Consider the following 19,192-nt stretch of genomic DNA (forward strand, 5'->3'; position numbering starts at 1 on the left):
GAGCCTCCCGTGGGCAGCCCCTGACACCGAATCCCGTCGGATTAGCGAACGTACAGGATAAAAGCCTCGGCTTGGCGGCGGCTCTGTGCCGGGTGGGGGCTGTGGCGGTGGCCCTGCCAAGAAAGGAGGATGCACGGCCGGGTCCTGCCCCGGCTCCCGCTGAGGTCATGGCTATAGATAGCCCGGGAGGGCGCAGGGCCGAGGGCAGGACCCGCGCGCCCTTGCCAGCTCCGCCGGCAGCCCTGTGGGCACCTACTGCCCTGACGGAGGCACTGCCGGGGCTCTGAGGGTTTCTGGGGAGGAGGTTGGCTGCGCCAGCCACTGACCATCACCAGGTGACGATGTGGTGCTGCAGGGTGTGACCCTACACCTGCAGGGATGCTCAGCCCCAACAAGTGGCCTAGTGCCACCACCCCCTCTCCATCCTCCGTGACGAGGGGTCCTGCAGCCCCAGCCAATGCGATGACCCGGGGTGGCTTTTGCTGTTGCTTCCCATCATGTTTCCTTCTTCCACTGCTCCCAAGCAAAGGCCAGGTTGAGGCATCCCCAGCCCCAGGGTGCACCCATGGGTGCAAAGCTGCTGAGTCGAGGAGTGCAGGGCCAGAGTTTGCCCACTCCAGACACCCACTCTGGGTGCAGCTCAGCTCCCCACAAAGCCAAGCACATGCCCAGGGTGCCCCGCCAGCCCCACGGGGCCCTGGAGCGCCGGGGTGGCTGGGGAAGGCATTGTTGATGAGGGCACTAAAAATAGAGTAGGGACTGGGATCTTAATGGGACTTTGTGGGAAACCTGGAAACATTTTCTCATCCCCGTAAATGAGTCCAGATGCATTAACGATGACTGCATCGCATCCTGAGGTACCGCCGGAGGGAACCGGGACGCGCTCGCAGCTTCCTCGCCTTGCGGTGGGGGATTGGTTGGAGAGGGGAGTCGCCAACAGCAGCGCCGGGCTGAGCCGTGACCGCCGTGTCCCACGTGAGGACAGGGACAGGGACAGGAGCTGGCTGGCTGGAGCTTGCCCGGCATCACCGTGGTGAGGACCCCAGTCCCCATCCTGGGGGTCCCTGTTCCTGGTGCCCGCGGGTGCTCCCAGCTCTACGTGAGGTGGGAAGCGTGGAACGTGTGCGAAGCGTGGTCGTGGCACCACGGCCTAGGGAGCTCAGGGCTCTCTGGAGCTCCCCAGGGCCTGAGGTGGGCAGTGAGGAGAGGTGAGGTGATGCAGGAGGGCCCCCAGATCCCACGGCCGGTGGCACTGTCGGCACTGCACCCCCCTGGTGTGCCCTGTGGTGGCATCGAGCTGGTGGGATCCGGCCTGTCAGGGGGTTTCCTTCTGCTCCGCCATGGAGTTGGTGACTGGGGTATTGGCTCCCAGAGTGCCTGGCCCCACTCGGGGACCTTGGACTCCCCCGGGGGATGGCTCGGGGCCAGCCTGGGCAAGTAGCCCAGGGCGGGTGGCTGTTGGAGCCCACGTCACGAGGCAGGTTGGCACGGCCGTCTCCGCGGTATGGCAGTGTCACTTAGCGGTTACAGCGGCGGCCCAGGAGGCAAGGACAGTGTCTCCCTGTGCCTCAGTTTACAGCCAGGTGGGGGTCAGCACCCGGCACAGGAGGGGGGCACCTGCCCCTGTCCCAACCCAGGGTGCAGAGCTGTTACGTGGGGGACAAGGGGACCAGCCGCAGCCACCAGCCTCCGCGCCGGGCACCGCCAGAGCCCGGCGTTCCGAACAGAGTCCCTTTGTGCAGGTCAGCCCCCACCCACTTCTGCTGCTTGGGAGGCGTCCAAAACCCTCCCGAAATAGGACCCAGCCGGGCTCAGCCTTTGAATCTCCCCAGGAAGGCTCTGCTGAGCTGCCGAAAGCGGATGAACACCCCCCTTCCCCCTGTTAGACCAGTCCCATCCTTCCGCGCCCGGGCTGCAGGACCCAGCCAGGCTCGGCGCTGAACCTCAGGGGACACCCTCATCTCCCTTTGCTCTCTGGGAGAGCCTGTCACCACCCTCGGTTTCCCCATCCCTAAGTGGAGGGTCCTGGCTGGTTGTTCCCAGCCCCTGGGGAGCCAGTGGGGTGCTGGAGCAGAGGCTGAGCCTTTGGCACATCCATGGCACTGCAGAGGCACTGGGGCTGTAAGGGGGCCATGAACTCTTCACTCCCAGGGCCCCGGGGGCAGCCGATCCTCCTGCAAGGTCGCCGACTCCGCGGCAAAAGGCCGGGGCTATTTTTAACTGGTGACTTGCTCCAGGGATGGATTTGCAGCAGGGTGAGCCCCGTGAGCCCATCACACCATCATGGAGTGCAGAGATACCCCCAGTGCCACCCCGCCATGGACACCTCCGGGCACACCCAGGAGGGAGATGGGGACCTCTCTCTACACCCCTTTAATGGTGCATGACGGGGGTGAGTTAATCCCCCTCAGAAAGGCCAGGACAGAGCAGGCAGGGCTAAAAATATGTTAGGAGGGAAATAAAACCTCCTGCGTCAGGGGCTAAAGCCAGGCTCAGAGCCTTGGGCTTGGCCGGGGGGGCCCTGGCTGGCCCCAGCTCCCTCTGTGCTGGGGACAGTGCCCCCTCCCCAGACTGAACGTGGTGCTGTCGGCCCTGGTGTCTGTCCTCAGTTTCCCTCTGCGCTCCTGGGGGTGCAAACTGCCTCCATCCCTGCCTCACATCCTGGCAGCTCCCAGGCTGGGACCCCAGGATCTGGAATGGGGTCTCAGGCACTGCAGTCCCTGCCATGTGCTGGGAGCAGGGCTGGGGGGCACAGGCCACCCCCGGGGCCCCACACTGACACGGGGCCGGATGGAGGAGCTGGCAGTGCCGGGACCTGCTGGCAAAGCCTTTTTTTCTTTTTTCCAGTTCCATAAAACATTTCCCTTCCTTGGAGCCCCGGGGAGGTTTCAGCTGGAAAGCCACGTGGCTCTGGTGCTGCTGGCCACGGGATGCTTCCCGGGGTGAGGGGACATCTTCTTGGCCATGGGCTGTGTCCCCTCTGTGCTTCCCCTGTGCTTCTTCCACATCTCTTCCCGGACCCCAGGAGCCACTGTCGCATCCTGCCTGGCAGGTGACAGGTCTCATTTTCCCTATTTCTGGAAAGGCAGCGCCTCACCCTGGGGGCAGGTGGGGTCACCCTGGGGAAGCGGATGAGCCTTCGGCTCCCGAACCCCGAGGGGGATGCTCAGAGACGGCACCTGGGGAAACTGAGGTGCCTGGGGGATCCAAGTGAGTCTGCAGGAAGGCAGCAAGTGGCCCTAGACTCTCCCACCATCAGGTTTCGCTTGCCAACACCCTCTTGGCTCCTCCACCCATCAGTGCTGGCTGTGCTGCTGCTGGGTACCACCCCCGGGGAATCCATACCCCTTCCCCGCACACGGGGCACTCTGCTCCCCAGTTTGAGGTGCGTTCGGCAAACCCAGGGACCGGCAATGCCAGTTGTTGCTGGGGTGGGGGTGCACGGGGGCAGACCAGAGGCGGGGTGCTCGGCGCGGTGTCAGGGCACGTACCGAGCCGCTGGAGAAGCCCCCTCCGGCTCCATCCCACCTGGGCCACCCCCAGCCGCCGTCTGCGGGGCGGGCTGTGCTGGCTGGCGGGGGCCCAGGCGGCGCTGGCACCCGAGCCCGGGGCTGCCAAGAGAGCTGCCTTTCTTCCTGCTGTTTTCCAAAGCAACTGGCAGGTTCTCTGCCGCCGCGGCCTCCCGTGACCCGCGGCCCCGGCGCGCTCCCCGCGCCCCCGCTCGCAGCCGCAGCACCTGCGAGGGCGAGCGCCGGCACCGCTCCCGCCCCGGCACGTCGGCGCGGGCAGGTGGGCACCGGCCCGGCCCCCAGGGGCGGCGGGGACCTGCCTGCTCCAGGGTGGCTAGCGGAGGGCCCAGCGGGGCGTTTTTGGGCAGCGCCAGGTGTGGGGAGCCCAGGGCTGCTCAGGGAGGGGCGCAGGGAACGCCGCAGTCCCGAGCGCGGGGAGAGCACCGGGGGCTGTATGGGCACATCCACCCCCACCTGGGCTGGTCCTGAGTGGGGCCGAGCGTCAGGGTGGTAACTGGAGGGTGGGAGCCCCTCTCTGCCCCGTCTCTGCTCGCCCTCCCAAGAGCCCAAGGTGGGTACAGACCAGCCCACCCACAGCCCCGAGCCGTGCATGGATGTTGGCTGGAGGATGCTCTTGGCTCTGTTGGGCAAAAAAAGCTACAAAAAGATCTGGGGAGAGGAGCTGTGTGGAGGTTGCACTGTGTCCTGCCTTCACCTGTGTGGGGGTGGCAGCCAAGTGCCCTGGGCACTGGGTCTCTGTGCCCCAGCATGGGCTGCAGGAGGGGATTTGCAAGCTGGATCAGCCAGGAGCTGGGGGGGGAACGTGGCTGTGACAGCGTGTTCTGCCCCACGGGCAGCTTTGCCGTGGGGCCAGGTGTGTTCAGGCAAGGCCAGCACAGCTCGTACCTGCCCTGGGAGCTTCAGCTGCCCCCGTGCCCCCTCGCTGCCCCCCCCAGTGCAGTGCTGCCACTCTCCTGGGCCAGGGAAGCCGTGTTCCGATGGGAGCAGGCCAGGATTCCTGGCCCCGCCACGCCGGCGAGCAGCAAAAATTATGAATAAGCTCTTGTTAATAAATACTTTATGATGAATCCAAATAGATTTCCTCCTCTGGAGCAATTATTGTAAAATGGGCTCTAATAGGGTGCAGGGCGGCCCCGGGAAGGGCTGGGTGCCTTTCAGGGCCTAAGTGCCTCCTTCCATCCCCTCTAATGAGCACTTCCCAATCATTTGCATCTGTCTCGGCAACAGGTCTCATTACCAGGTTAACTTATTACCCAGAGCCGCTTCGGAGAACAGTTATAAGCAGCTACCGGAGGCTTCACGGTCCGTGCCAAGGGCGTCCACGGGCTCCAGCGAGGGAAAAGCAAGTCCCCGCTGAGCCCCTTTCAGATTTTGGGATTTTCAGGATTACCGGAATCTCTGTAGCTGCATTTCCCCCCCCCTCCTCCCCTCCCCGCCGCCGCGCCAAGGCTTCCCATGGGGGCACGGCGCCCAGCACACGACTTGCCAGCCCCTGCCCGGGCTCGCCGGGCCGCGGGAAGCAGGACCTGGCAGGAGCGGCGGCCGTGGGAGCCGGCAGCGGTTCGGAGGTGTGTGGCTGCTGGCGGGGAGGCTGAGCATCCTTTCATAAAATAAGCCCTGTGTGGTCCCTGCAGGGCTGGGATGCGGAGAGGTCGTCCCGCGTCGCTCGCTGCCCGCGGTGGGGATGGCATCCCGCTCCTCCCCGCAGCCGGGGCTGTGCTGGTGGGGAGCAAAACCCACGGCCGAGGTGTCTGACCCCTCCCGTCCCCCCTCCTCCTCCTCCTCCACCCCTCGGCCCCCCCGCCAACCCCCCCCCGCTCTCCCCCGTGAAAACTGCTCGGGAATTTCCTGAGGAAACGTTTTTTTCATTGGAAAATTCAGGCTGTTTCACTGAGCCCGACCTGTATGGACAAGGCGCCGGAGCGGAGGATGCTCGGAGGGTGGCCAACCCATGCAGTGGTAACCGAACCCGGTGCTGTGTCCCTGCGTGGCACAGAGCATCCCCCGCGTCCCCAGGGAGGAGGGTCCCCAGGGTGCAGAGCCCCGGTGCTGGCCGAGCCGGTGGCAGGAGCACGGGGAGAGGCAGCGCCTCGGCTGTGCCCGTTCCCGCTCCCTGGCGCTGCCAAAACCTGGGCTGCGGAGGAGTTAATCCTCCATGGCATGCCCAGCTCCACACAGAGCATCCCTCCTTCCCCTCCCCGCCCCACCACAGGACAGAGCCGGGCTTGACCCGTGCCTCAGTTTCCCCTCGCAGAACCTGGCACGGGAAGTCAGCGCTCCGGCAGCCCCTGGAAGGGGGGTGCAGGGGGGCCCGGAGCGGGGCCGGCAGCACCCGACGCAGGCGTGCTCCTGCCTGGGTTGCAGGGCTTTACAAGCCTGGGCTGGATGAGGCCCAAGCACAGGCTCTGCTGCCAGATTCCCATCCGGAAATGCCCCGGGAGCAGCCTCGTCTGGGGTATTGCAGCACGTCTCTGCTTCCCAGCCCCGCAAAGGAAAAACAGCAGGAGAAACACTTAACCAGCCCTTTGCCGGAGCTCCGGCTGCTGGATGGGGGGAACCCGGTGGGAATCGGGGACTGGGATGGACAGACAGTGCATCCCTTCCTTCCCAAATGGAGCCAGGATGGCGTGTCCGGCTGAGGGGCTCCCTGGCTGCAGAGTGCCGGTGATGCAGGGATGGGGACGGCCCCCAAGTCCTCTAGCGTGTCCCCTTATCCCCCAGCCGCAGCCGTCCCGTGTGGCTGTCCCGGTGCCCCCCGGCCGCCCTCGCCTGCTCTGTTAAAGCGGCTTAACCGCGGCATCGCGGCGCGGGATAAGCCCGGCGGGAGGGAAAGTTGGCGAGGGGCTGATTGGCTTTGGGTGCAGCTCCCGGCCTGCCGTAATCCCGGGGAAGGCGGGGGGGGGGGGGGCTGCGATGGCTTCGGGGGCACCAAGGGTCACAGGGGCTTCTGCACACGGCGGGTTTTTGGGGGGTCTCAGATGCGGGTCCAAATGAGATCTGAACATCCTCAGCACCGTGGCAAGGGGGGGCACCGAAACCAGGGCTCATCCCTGCTGTCCCAAGGCAGGGCACCGAGCACCCTTCGGCCCCTGCAGCGAGCACAAGCAGCACCCAAGGGTGCTGCCTTGCCCAACACGAATAACTTGGTTCCTACCCTGCTTCCCTGCAGCGGTGCCTGGGGTGGCACTGCCCAGCGGGAGGGCAGGGATGGGGACAATGGCGTGGTGTCCCCCTTGCCCCGTGGCCAGCCCTGCCGCCGGCTGCCTGGGGAGGGTGGCGGGGCCAGGGGATGGCAGCAATTTGTCGGGCTTGTCTGAATAACCGGCCACCAAGGAAGATCAGCCGCCCACCGCCCCGGCCAAGTATTGTTTTTGGAACTCACTGCTGCTTTTTTCGGCTCCTGTCTTACTTTTCTTTGACCTTCTTCCCTGATTTAAGACACATGCCCAGCCCTTGCCCAGCTGCACTGAATTAGCGGCTGCTGCTGGGGAGGGAACCGGGAACCGGGAACCAGACCCTGTGACCGCCCCGGGAGCAGCCGGCGGGGACGGGTCCTCCGGGCAGGGACGGGTTCTCCTGGCAGGATGAATCCCCCAGGCAGGGACGGGTGCCCAGGTCAGGATGGGTCTGCTGGCAGGGTTGAGTCTCCATGGGTCCAACAGGTTCTCTGGTAAGGGAACAGTCCCCTGTCCCTTGTGGGGTTTGGGGGGGGACAGCTGTGGGGTCACAGCTCTGGGTGCAGAGAGGAGCTGGCACTCCTCTGTATGATGGGGTCTGTGCTGAGGGGAAGGGTCTGTGCTTGGGGGGACTTTTGGGGGATTAGTGGGGCTGTGCTGGGGGCTGGTGCTGGCAGTTAAAGGCAGCTGTGCTGGGTTCGGAGGACAGTGGAGTCTGTGCTGGGGTGTCTTGCCAGGTCTGTGAGGGGGGTGCTGGTCCAAGGTACACCCAGGGCTGTGCCATGGCACTGTGCTGGCCATTGGCAGGGTTTGTGCTGGGGGAGCAGGTTTGGGGTTTCACAGGAGCAGGTTTGTGGTTAATGGGATCTGTGCTGGACTTGGGGATGAGTGGGAATTAGTGGGGTCTGTATGGGGCCAGTGCTGCAGGGAGCCTGCTTCGTGGAGGGGACACCCTTCCTCCTGGGCAGGGTCGCCCTGGGACACGGCTGCTTCAGCTGGGAAGTGGCATCACTGCTCTGGGATTAGTGGGGTCAGCCACCGGCCCCGTCCCACTGCCAGGGCTCTGTCCTCTCCCAGCTCCTGCCCGCAGCCACCTCCTGGTCCCGGAGCAACGCCTGCCCTTGGCACCCTCCCTACTGGGAGGGTGACCCAAACCCGGGCACGGCCCTGCTAACCAGGGCTGTGGCACAGCAGTGGCAGTTGTCACCAGCCACCACCTGCCCAGCCATGGCACCCTGTGGCAGACTCTGGGTGGGCTCCTTCCTCCTCCTCCTCTTCGCCATCATGAGGGACCCCGAGGGTAAATCCTGCCCTCGAGGACCATCTTGGTACCGCCCTGGCCATGCACGGGGATGCTCAACCCTCTCCCTGCTGCTTTCCAAGCTGTGCTGCTTCTCCCCAGGAAGGCTCCCAACACCTTTCCATCCTGTGGGGGTGTTGTGAGCCTGCCCCCAGCCAGGAAGCACTGATTTTTTCCAAGCTGGAAAAAAAGAAAAAAAAAAATGGGATGCGGGAAGGAGGGGCCAGGGAGGGGGATGCATTTTCCTTGTTTTCTTTTTGGGGCCGGACTCATCCAGCAGCGCTCGCCAAATGGAAAAAGGCAGTCAGAGCACGCCTTGTGCGCCGGGCCGGGCGCCAGCCGCCGGTCTGGCTGCAACTGGGGCAAACTGGGGGAGTTTCCCGCTGGTCCAGAGGGAGTGGAGAGGTCCAAGGCGCCCAGAGCTCGAGCGGGAGCTCCCGGCATGCTGGGGGTGTGGGGGACCCGGCGCTGGGGTGTTGCGGACTGGCAGCGCCTGACGCTGGCACAGCGGCTCCGGTGGGCACGATGTCAGGTGGGATTTCAGGGATTTCAGGAGGGATTTCTGTGCCTGGGGGGAGCAGATCCCAGCACGTGGGGCTGGGAAGGGGCACGGGTCCAGGTGCTGCCAAGATGGCAAACCTTGTACAGGTGCCTGTCCCTCTGCAGCACCACCAGCTCCAGTATGGCCCAACCACCCCACACAGGCTGTTGGTGGGAGAATTGCAGGCGGTGGGATTTGTGGGAGTCTCCTGGGACAGGGACAACCCTGCTGTGTGGTGAGGGGGTCCCTATCCCTGATGGGCATGAGCCTCTGCCACAGCTTTTCCTCCTGGTTGTGCTGGAATGCAGCCCAGTGGGGATGAGCCTGACAGGTCCCCAGGGCTCCCCAGCCACGCCGGGTGGTTGGGAGAGGTCAGCCAGGAGTGACCCCCTGTCCCTCTGCTCCCGCAGGATGAGTTCCACCCCTTCATCGAGGCGCTGCTCCCCCACGTCAGGGCCTTTGCCTACACGTGGTTCAACCTGCAGGCCCGCAAGCGCAAGTACTTCAAGAAGCACGAGAAGAGGATGACGAAGGATGAGGAGAGGGCGGTGAAGGACGAGCTGCTGAGCGAGAAACCGGAGGTGAAGCAGAAATGGGCCTCGCGCCTCCTGGCCAAGCTGCGCAAGGACATCCGGCCCGAGTGCCGCGAGGACTTCGTGCTCTCCATCACGGGCAAGAAGCCCTCGTGCTGCGTCCTCTCCAACCCCGACCAGAAGGGCAAGATGCGTCGCATCGACTGCCTGCGCCAGGCCGACAAGGTGTGGCGGCTGGACCTGGTCATGGTCATCCTCTTCAAAGGGATCCCGCTGGAGAGCACCGATGGCGAGCGCCTGGTCAAGTCTGGCCAGTGCACCAACCCCATCCTCTGCGTCCAGCCCCACCACATCAGCGTCTCTGTCAAGGAGCTCGACCTCTACCTGGCGTATTTCGTCCGTGAGAGAGGTGGGTGCTCGTCTACCTGCGGGGCAGGGCCTGGCTGTGCCCTGCCACACCTGATTCCAGTGGGGTTTGTTCCAGCTTTCCCTCCCCAGCTTTCCCATCCCCGTCTCTGGCTTGGGGACACTGCTCTGGGACATGTTTCCCATTGCAGACTTTGCAGTTCTTCCCTCTCTCCAAACTGCTTTTTGGGTTGGTGCCCCCCAGACAAGACAGATCCCAGCTGCCCAGGACTGGGAGGAGGCAAAGGTCCCTGAGGATGCTCCTGGCTCTGGGCGTCCCCAGCATGGAGTTTTGGAGGGTTAACCCCACATCCTGCACCTGCCTGAGGGGCTGCCTGTGCCAGAGCAGGTGGGCAGCGTGGGCAGGGAAGGGACAGTCTGTTCCTGGCACATCCCCCGAGAGCTGGAGCTGGGAGGGGTCCAGCAGTGCCCGTTTGCCGTGGGTTGCAGTCCCGACCTGTCAGTGACAGAGCAGGGACGGGGGCAGCAAGACCAACTGGGCAGGGAACAGTGATAACACTGGTGGGGACAAACCCCAGCAGCTCCTGCTGTGTCCCAGGGGGATGCTGCTCCCCAGCCCGGGGGTCCCACAGACTTGATGGGAGAACTGGACTGGTTTCACTGCAGCAGGGAGGGTCAGATCTGCTCTCGAAGCCTTGTTATCAAAAGGGGGAAACTGAGGCACAGTGGGCAGGGCAGGGAGCGGGTCCTGGGTTGGGTCCGTGAGCCATCCAGTTCACATCATCTTCCTGCGTGCTGGGAGGGGAAGCTCATCAGTAAAAATTTTTTTCTGGGCAGGTTTGCTGTCCCAGGCTGGTGATGTGCTGGCACGGACACCCTGCCAGCAGCTGGGGTCCCCCACAGACCCTGACCCCCTCCCAGCGCCCCCGGGTGTGTGAGGAGCCAGGGGAGATGCTGTGTGATCCCCACGGGTGAGGGCAGGGCTGTTACATGGGGTGGTTCAGAGCCAGGGGGGCTGCAACGTGCAGCCCCAAGGGACAGTCACAGGGCTCGTGCCCACCCTATGCCCAGGCCAGGCTGCCCAGGTATGCAGGGACCAGGACATTGGTCCCCTTCTGGCAGCAATCCCCTGCCCTTGCCCCCAGCACTGGGTGATGCCCCCCGGCCCTGTGAGCCCATTCCCATCAACACCACAACAGGGGGAGTGTGGGGCTGGTGGCTCCTTGCCCAGCATTGGCCAGAGCCCAGGGACAGACAGTGACACCACAGAGGCCACCGTGGTGCCAGCAGTCCCAGAAAAGGGGTGCCAGCGCTGTGAATCATGGTGGGCACAGGCTCTGCCCTGGCTGGCCAGCAGTGGGATATGCTGGGTGTCACTGGGGAGACTGAGGCAGGACAGGCATGTGACACCCCCCTACTCCCCAGGGGAGGGGCTTGGTGGGACCACCAGCCCCTTATGGCTTTGGGAAAAAGCAGGGCACAGCCTCCAGCGGGGAATAGCCGGGGCCAGATCCTGCCCCAGGGTCCAGGGGGGACCCCAGGTGGATGCAGGGCGGGTGCAGATCACATGTGCAGTTGCACACGCGTGTGCAGCCAGGCCCTGGCTGCCCAGCCGTGTTCCCTGGTGTGTGAGCACATGTGAGCACATGTGCTGCCAGCACCACACACCTATGCCCATACACGGGGCTCACCTACTCGGGGGCAGGATGGGACCCAACAGGGCCTGGTGCCATTGATTCCCAACAGGGGAACGGTGGGTGCTGTGCTTGGAATGAGGAGCCCACGGTGCTGCCTGGGGGGCTGTGGGTGCCCTGTGCAGCTGGGCAGAATGTCATGTGCTGGCCTGAGACATGGCCATGATGGTCTGAACTGTGATGGGGTACTGGGCTTAATTGGGGTGCTGCTGTTTTGGGAGCACTTCGTACCGGGGACACCCTGCGCTGGCTCAGTGGGAGGTGTAGTGTCACACTGGGCTGGGGTACTCCGGGCTGGGCTGGACTGGGAGCACCCTGACACTGGACTGGGAGCACCCTGACACTGGACTGGGAGCCCTGCAGTGGCCATGCAGGGACCAGGACCCCCATGGACCCCGCGATGGGGTCCCCTATTACCACCTGGTGTGCCACACTGGGGTGCTGTGCCGGCAGGTTCCCTGGCCATGCCATGGCCAGCGGGTGTCCCCGGGGAGGTGGCTGCCCCTCTGCCACCCCCAGGCCCCCACCAACGACCTTGACCCTGGTGTCTGGGTCTCCAGCAGCCGCAGTCACCTGACTGTCTAATTGGGAACACAGCGGCTGTAAATACTCTCTGATAAGGCCTGGCAGCCTCTCACTTTTGCTGTTAAGGTCGCTCTGGCTCCGGTTAAGGGGGACCAGGATGGGCCAGGAGCGATGGCATGGGACCTCCAGGGTGCTGCTGGGTGGTGGGTGCTCGGCATGGCCCAGTTCCAGCGTGCAGTGGGCACATTCCATTAGGCTGTGCCTGGCAAGGGGGTCTCTGGCCTCACACCTTGGTGGGGAAACTGAGGCAAGGAGGGATATGGGGGCAGCCACTGCACTGTTGGGACACTGCATGGCATGGCCAGGCTGGGTGACAGCACTCAGGGGGTGCTGGGGATCACTGTGCTATGGCCTTGCAGGCTCACTGGCCTTCTCCCTGCCCAGCACACTGCCTGCTCCCTTCTGCCTGCTCCCTTCTGCCTGCTCCTGACTACCTGCTCCTGCCTATCTGCCCGTTTCTGACTGCCCATTTCTACCTGCGTGCCCCCTCCTGCCTGCTCCCTCTCCGACACACTGCCTGCCCGGTCCTGCCTGCCCCCTCCTGCCTGATTCTGCCTGCTTCCTCTTGCCTGCTTCCTCCTGCCTGCTTCCTCCTGCCCGCTCCTGCCCCCTCCTGCCTCGGCCGCCCTGCCTGCCCGCTCCCCCCCGGCCTCCCGCAGCATCCCCAGCCCCAAAGGGGGGGGTCTCGCCCGCGCAGGGCCCCCCGGCCGGGCAGCCCGGGCTCCCCGCAGCCCCCGCGGCCCCCCGTTATCAGCCCGAGCACGTGCGCCCGCGCTCTCCCGCCCCCGCCGCCCGGTTTTGCCGGTGTCAGCACAATTTCCCAGCCGCTGCTCTGGCAACGCCGGAGAGGGGGGAGGATGGAGGAGCCCCCGGCCCTGCGCTCCCCTCCCGCCGTCTGAGGCATCCTCGGGGGTGCCGAGCGCCCGACCGGCCCACCCGGACCGATGCCAAGGGCGAGCCCTGCCCCTCGGCTCTCCCCCCCATCCACCTGCCGGGAAGCGCCGCTCGGATTTCCCTGCCCCTGGATGGGGAAACTGAGGCACGAGCGGTGCCGGGCTGGTGGGAGACCCCATCCCACCCTACTGGTCCCAGGGGTCGCCGTGGGGTGCAGGGAGTGGAGGCTGCCTGGGTCCACTCCCCAGAGCAGCACCGGCCCCAGCACATCTCGCACCCATCCTGCGCCCAGCGCTGCCCCCCCCCGGCACCTCCAGGCGGGATGGGATCGGGATTGGTGCGGGATAGGAGCAGGGTTTGATGCAAGATGAGTGCTGGATGTGAGCAGAACTCGGTGCAGGATGGATGCAGGATGGGAGCAGGGCTGGATGCAGGATGGATGCAGGGTGGGAGCAGGGCTGGATGCAGGATGGGAGCAGGATGGGTGCGGGATGGGTGCGGGGCTGGGTGAGGGCTGGGCTGTGCACACCGCAGTGGGGGAGGGGACGACGCTGCAGCCCAGAGCTGGGTGTGCAGCGGTGGGGGGGGGGCTGGGGGGGAGCTCGGAGGTCGCTGGTGAAAGTCAAAAGCATTGCAGTAAAATGGTAATCAATCTCCCCAGCCGATGGTGCCAGGACCTTGGGAGCATTACGGAGAGATTCCTTCCAGAAGCTCCTGAAAGCAGCAGCCCGTCTGGGGGGGACAGTGCCCCTCCCCCTGCCCCCTCCCCTCAGTGCTCCCCAGCTCCACGGACCCCTTCCCTGTGCCCACACCACTGTGCCTCCATCCCTGTATCCCCATCCCTTCATCCCCATCCCCGCTGTCCTTGCATCACCATCTTGCTACCCGGCATCCCTGGCCCCCATTCCCACCCCAGCCGTGGGCAGGAGGCAGGACGGGGTCAGTGCCGGCCCCTCACACCCTTTGGGGTGCTCTGGGCCCCCCCCAGCCGCCGTGCTCAGCAGGGCAGGGGGTCGAGGCTCCTGACTGAGCTTCCACTGGCAGTGCCCGGTGGCTGAGCCCCCCCGGGCCGAGCGGGGTGGGAGCAGATGGGTGCCCAGGGCAAGCAGGCGGCTGGCCCCAAGGTGGCACCCGGCTCCTGGCAGCCCTGGCCACGCCGCCGCCAGCGTAAAGCACGCGGGGGAGGGCAGGGACCCCCACGCCATGCCAGCATCTGCGTCTCCCACCGCCTGGCAGCCCCTTATCTCCCCCCACCAGCCTCGCCGCTGGCTGCGGCGCGAGGCAGATGGCACCAATCTGCCGGGGAGCCCGTGCCAGGGCTCTCGTCCCAGGCGCGCTGTGGCCGTGCCAGGCCGGCCGTGCCAAGCGTCTGCTCAGCCCCTCCAGATGGAGGGGGCAGGCGTTTCCCCGGGCACCGCCGCCCCGCCAGCCCCCGCGCAAATATTTATCGGCAGGGTCGCGGGAAGATTGATGGGGGTTCACAATATTTGGGATCTGCCGTTCGCAGAGCTGGGCACCGGCGGGCAGGGGGGCTGGAGAGCCCCCCCCCCCCGGCACACAAATGGGCATGGGCAAACCCCTCCCCCTGCTCCAGGTATCTCCGCTCCCAGCCGAACATCCGGGGAGACCGAGGTTGAGGGGAGCGAGGGAGGCAGAGCCCAGCCGGTCCGGGAGGAGACCCCCGGGAAAGGGCAGAAGGGTACGAGAGTCCGCAGGGGCTGGGTTCTGCCCCCAGAGCTGTGTGCTGCAGAGGGGGGGTGGGAGGAGGCTCACCGAGTTGCCATCCCCCAGCCACCCGTCCCCGTCATTGTCACCACACGGGGTCCGTCCGTCCCTGTGCCCGGCCCCGCTGCGAGCCCGGCGCTGGCACGGCCGGGGCGGTTTCCATGTGCTCGAGCTCCCCGGATCGATGTGCCGGCGACCTTGGGGAGGTCAGGGCTTCCCCTGCTCTCCCGCAGTGCGCCGAGCCGCCGGCGTGCCGGAGCCGGCCGGCTTCCCCGCAGTGCCCGTTGCCAGCCCCGGCCTCGCGTCACCACCGGAGCGAGTTGCGCCGTGCTCAGCCCCGCGGCCTCGGTGCCTGCCGGGGGGAGCTGGCACGGGGTGCCACGTCCTGTGCTGCCGGGGGGGGGGTACAAGGGGCCCGAGAGGTTCCCCGCTCCGTTAGGCACCCGATGAATAAAAGATGAGCGAGCCCCGTCTCGCGAGCACCTGCCGTCCCCCGCCCTCAGCACCCGCTGTCCCCCCGCGCTGGCAGGCGCCGTGCCCTCCCCGGGGCCGCAGTTGCCATCCTGGCCGGGTGCCCGGCTTCGTGCTGCGCTGGCAAGGGACAGCTGGGGCAGCAGATGCCCACGGTGCTCCCTCCCGCCGGCGGCCGTGGGTACGGAGGGGCGAACAGATGTCGGCAAGCCCCCGGCGTGCCCCTGCACCCCCGTGCGGGGCTGGCATTGCCAGCTGGGGCCTGAGGTCCCCTGCCACGCTGGCCCCTGTGCTGGGGTCTTGGCCAGCCCTGGGGAGGGCTTGAACCTGCCTCCCCATAGCCCTGCGTGGTGGTGAGCCGGGGGTGGTGTTACGGGGTGTCATCGGGGGCCATGGTGGGGGCCCGTGGGACTCTAGAAGGGGGCTGGCTGTGCTGTGGGGCTGTGCTGAGCTGTGCTGAGCTGTGGGGCTGGGGTGGGTGGGGCAGCAAGATACGGGCAGCATATTTCCCTTTCCCCGTCCCTATCTATCCCTTTCCCTTTTTTTTCCACTTTCATTTCTTCCTTCCTTTTTTCTTTCTTCCTCCTTTCCTTCCTTTCTCTCTTTTCTCTCTCCCATCCCTCTCTCCTTCCTCTCACCCCCTCACAGCAGCTGCACCCCCGAGTGCCCCCAGCCCAGGGCGTGGGGGCTGGGTGCCAGCACCCCGCAGCGGGAGGGTCCCAGGGAGGGTGGAGGGGCTCAGCCATCCCTTTGTCTGCCCCGCTCTCCCCGTCCCTTTGCCCGCTGCCATCTGTCCCCGCTCGCCTCCGCGGGCGCCGGCAGCCCTGGATGGAGCCCAGGCCTGGCAGGGCTGAGCGAGGGGGCGGCCGCGCCGCCCGCCTGGGGGGGTTCCCCCCGGCCGCTGCCATCTCCCCGTGCCGGCCGGGGTCGGCCGAGGACAAACCCGCTCGGCTCCCAGCGCCGCTCGCTCGCAGCCGTCGGCCAACGTGCTCTCCCCTCCCAGGCTCCCGCCCGGGCCAGCTGGCCGCGGCCGGCGTACGTGGCAGCGGGGCGCGTCCGTCCCCCCCGCCACCGCCCCGCCACCTCGGGGGATGCCTCCGGCCAGGACCTCCCCGGGGCTCTGCTCGCCGGGGGGAGCAGAAGCTGCCGCCCCCGCGAGCGCTCGTGGCTGAGGCCCAGCAAATTCGTCTCACTCTGGGCATGGCGGGGGGTGCCGGGGGGGGGAGCGGGGCGTTGTGAGGAGCAGGGAGGAGGGGTCCCGCACCCCGGCGCGCCGGCCGGCTCGGCTGAGCCAGGATTTACCCGGTACACGCGGCGGTTCAGGGTATTATATAAAGGAGGTTACACAAGCGGGACTGTTCCGGGTTTATGTAAGGGCCACCCCAGCCTGGCGGCAGCGGGATGAACAGGGGGACAGGCAGAGCCGCTCGGACCTGGGGGGCCACTGTGGGACCGGGGGAGGAGGTGCTGGGGGTCTGACAGGGAGGGGCCCCCAATTCACACCCCTCACACAGCGTCTCCCACCCCAGCCCTTGCAGTGGGATCACTGCCCCACGGCACTCGGGCTCCCTCAGGTCTCCAGGGGTCTCCCTGACCAGACAGGGTCCCTCCCTGGCAGCTCCTGACTAGGCTGTTCACTCTGGGCCCCCCTGATTCCCGCTGTGGGGAAGGCGGCTGGATAAGCACCTGAGGAGGTGCTAAGGTTGCGCAGCCACCAAGCACGAGGCAGGGGGGCAATTTGCCCCCAAAGCCAGCCCCAAGGGAAACTGAGGCACGGGGCAGGAGCCTGCAGGCAGCGATGCTGAACCCTCGTCCAACTCCTGCCCTCGGCTGGCAGGGCTGGAGGAGGAGGAGGAGGAGGAGGAGGAAGGCTGCTGCCCTCGTCGGGGGGCTGGGGCCGCACCCAGCGGCGCCAGCGGCTCCCCCAGCCCCCATCACCCCCAGCCTGTGCGCCTGCGCCGGTGCCGGTAACACCGTGCCCTGTTACCGTCAGCGCTCGGGCACCGAGCCAGGGCTCTCCCGCAGCTGCGCCAGCCCCGGGGGGCACCCGGCCTGCAGTGACACCCCCCAGGGCCGTCCCCGCTGCCCGGGGGTCGTTCCCACGCGCCGAGGCCGCGGGCGGGTGCCGCCGTGGGGCCGGGGGCACCCTGCCAGCCAGCGGGGCCGGGGTGCGGGATCCATAATTCAATGGGTGGCACAGGGCCAGGCTGCCAGCGCGGCCCGGAGCCCAGGCACCCGCGCCCCCCCCGGGCACACACTTGGCTATTTTTGAAAGCGATTGGATCGACCTGTTCGGGCACTCAATGCTCTCCTCCGCCGTGCTGGGGGGGACCCTGGCACTGAGCCCCCCTCCCTGAGCTCCCCGCAATGTGGCACCAGGGCCCCCCCAGCTCCATCCCCCATCCCGGCCCCAGCGGGGTGTGGAGGGTGCAGGATCAGTGAGGGGGGTAAGGAGGGGCTTCACAGGCTTCTTTCTCCTTCACGGTGCAGCCCAGCCACTTGTTGGGTCCTGGATTTGGTGCCCCCCCCAAAAACGCCCCTTGGGGGGAGCGAGGAGGGGGGAGCCCAGGGCTCCCTTCGCCATTTTAGCGCACGCCAGCCGCAGGCAGCCATCACATGGCGGTGAGAGCAGCGCTTGGCCCGGCCGCCCCGCGCCGAGGAGGCAGCCAGAAATCTGCTGGCGAGCTCGCCCGCCCAGCCACGAGGATCACCCACAGCCGGGGGTACCGAGCCCGCGGCCCCGACCTCGCTGCCTCCACCGGCAGGGACACCAGGGAGCAGGGAGGGGCTGGTCCTGCTGCCAAACCTCGGAGCTCGGGAAAGTCCCCGGTGCTCCTCGGGCTGCCAGGGGTGGGACTGGGGTGCTGGGCTCGGGGGCAGGCCCTCGGGGTGCCCCCCTGGGAATGGGGTGGGTGGCGTGGCATCGATGGTGCTGGGTCGGGGGGATGCTGTGGAAGGGTGTGGGGGTAAAGGGACATGGGGAGCACCGGGGGGTGCCCAGGGTGAGTGATGGCCCTGCTGGGTGCCCTGGGGGAACGGAGGCCAGGCTGGGGTGGCTTGGGGGGACAAAGGTCCATGCGGGGCATCTTGGTGTGAGCAGTGGTGGGGGGTCCCTGGGCTGAGCCGAGGGCTGTGTGGGGCACCTCAGAGCCACCGGGTGAGTGCATGGCCTGGGGGGCTGCCGAGGGAGCAAAGACCCCAGGATTGGGCAAGTGGGTGCCATCTGGGGGGCAAGCGTGGCACCGGGGCGCCCTGAGGCCACTGTGGGGGGCTGTGGGGAGCCGAGCCGGCCTCGGGCTGTGACCGCCAGCCTCCGCCCCGCGCCTTGGCCGGGCTCCACCACTAACCACTTCCAGAGCCGCCGCCAGATTTGTTGTTTTTAGAGGCAAGGAGGGGCCGTGTCCGGCCACGCGGTGCCCGTGGTCGCGCGGGGGGTCCCGCCACCACTCCCCCGTTCCCAGAGGGTTTGTGCCATGCTCGGTGCCACCACCCACTCCCCAAACACTTCGGGCACGCGGCAGCTTCAAAATGGGGGAAAGAGGGAAAAAAGAAAAGTGGAGAGAAACGGGAGGGGGAAAACCCCCGCGCCCGTTCCCGGGGGAGTCTCTGCTCCCTAAAATGGCTGCCTGGAAGGAGCCAGGCCTGCGGGCATGGGGGGACTGGTGGCAGGGTGCCACGGGGCTGCCGGCGTGAGCGGAGTGCCAGGCTGGCATGGAATGGGTGGAGGGGAACGCGGCAGCTGGGCAGGGAGACAAAATGGCTGATTCGGCGTCGGTGTTGAGCAGTCCCGGGGCGGGTGTGGGCACATGGGAGTGCTGGGGTGGGAGGTGATGTAGAGGGGTGTCAGGGTGGGGAACGGCACAGCCCCACTGCCCGCACGGATAACCTGCCCAGTGGGCAGCATGCAGAGGTGTTGGGGTCGGGGGGGCACAGTGCTGCTGCCCACAGGGTTATCCTGCCCAGCCAAGGATAACCACCCCGGGAGCCACGTGAGCACGAGAGACTCAAGGGAAGAAAGGAAAAGGGGGAGAAAAAGGGGGAGAAAGGGAAAAATCCCAAGGCGCACAGGCGGGCTGGCAGCGGCGGCAGCGTGGTTTTGATGGTGTTTTTGGATTGTCTCAGCCCTTTCCTGGCATCTGCCAAGGCTGCGAAAGAGAAATGCCGAAGGCCAAGGGGTGGGAGGAGGAGAAGAAGGAAGGAGGAGAAGTGGAGAAAATGCAAGGCAAAAGTTTTGGAAGGGCTTTGGGAGCAGCCAGGTGAGGAAGGATGCTCCTGAGCGCGGCGGCTGTGCCGTGCTGTGCCGTGCCAGGGGATGCCGGGGCCGCTGAGCTCAGCGTCTGAGCCAGGTTATTTTTAGCCAGGATGGAGCGGTGCTGG

The 19,192-nt window shown here is 66.5% G+C and overlaps 1 protein-coding gene across 4 annotated transcripts in view; it reads left to right on the forward strand.

The window, feature by feature from the left end:
- Nucleotides 1-19,192, forward strand: part of NFIC (nuclear factor I C) — a 42,630-nt gene that overhangs the window by 10,144 nt on the left and 13,294 nt on the right. For all 4 annotated transcript variants that reach the window (XM_051810688.1, XM_051810687.1, XM_051810690.1 and 1 more), the window contains exon 2: nucleotides 8,958-9,489. In XM_051810688.1, coding sequence (XP_051666648.1) covers nucleotides 8,958-9,489 — 532 coding nt within the window. The remainder of the gene's footprint in view (nucleotides 1-8,957; nucleotides 9,490-19,192) is intronic.

The sequence above is a fragment of the Manacus candei genome, unplaced genomic scaffold (genome assembly GCF_025592945.1).
Source record: "Manacus candei isolate 608988 ecotype Guabito, Panama unplaced genomic scaffold, ASM2559294v1 h1tg000078l, whole genome shotgun sequence".
Classification (NCBI taxonomy): Eukaryota; Metazoa; Chordata; class Aves; order Passeriformes; family Pipridae; genus Manacus; species Manacus candei.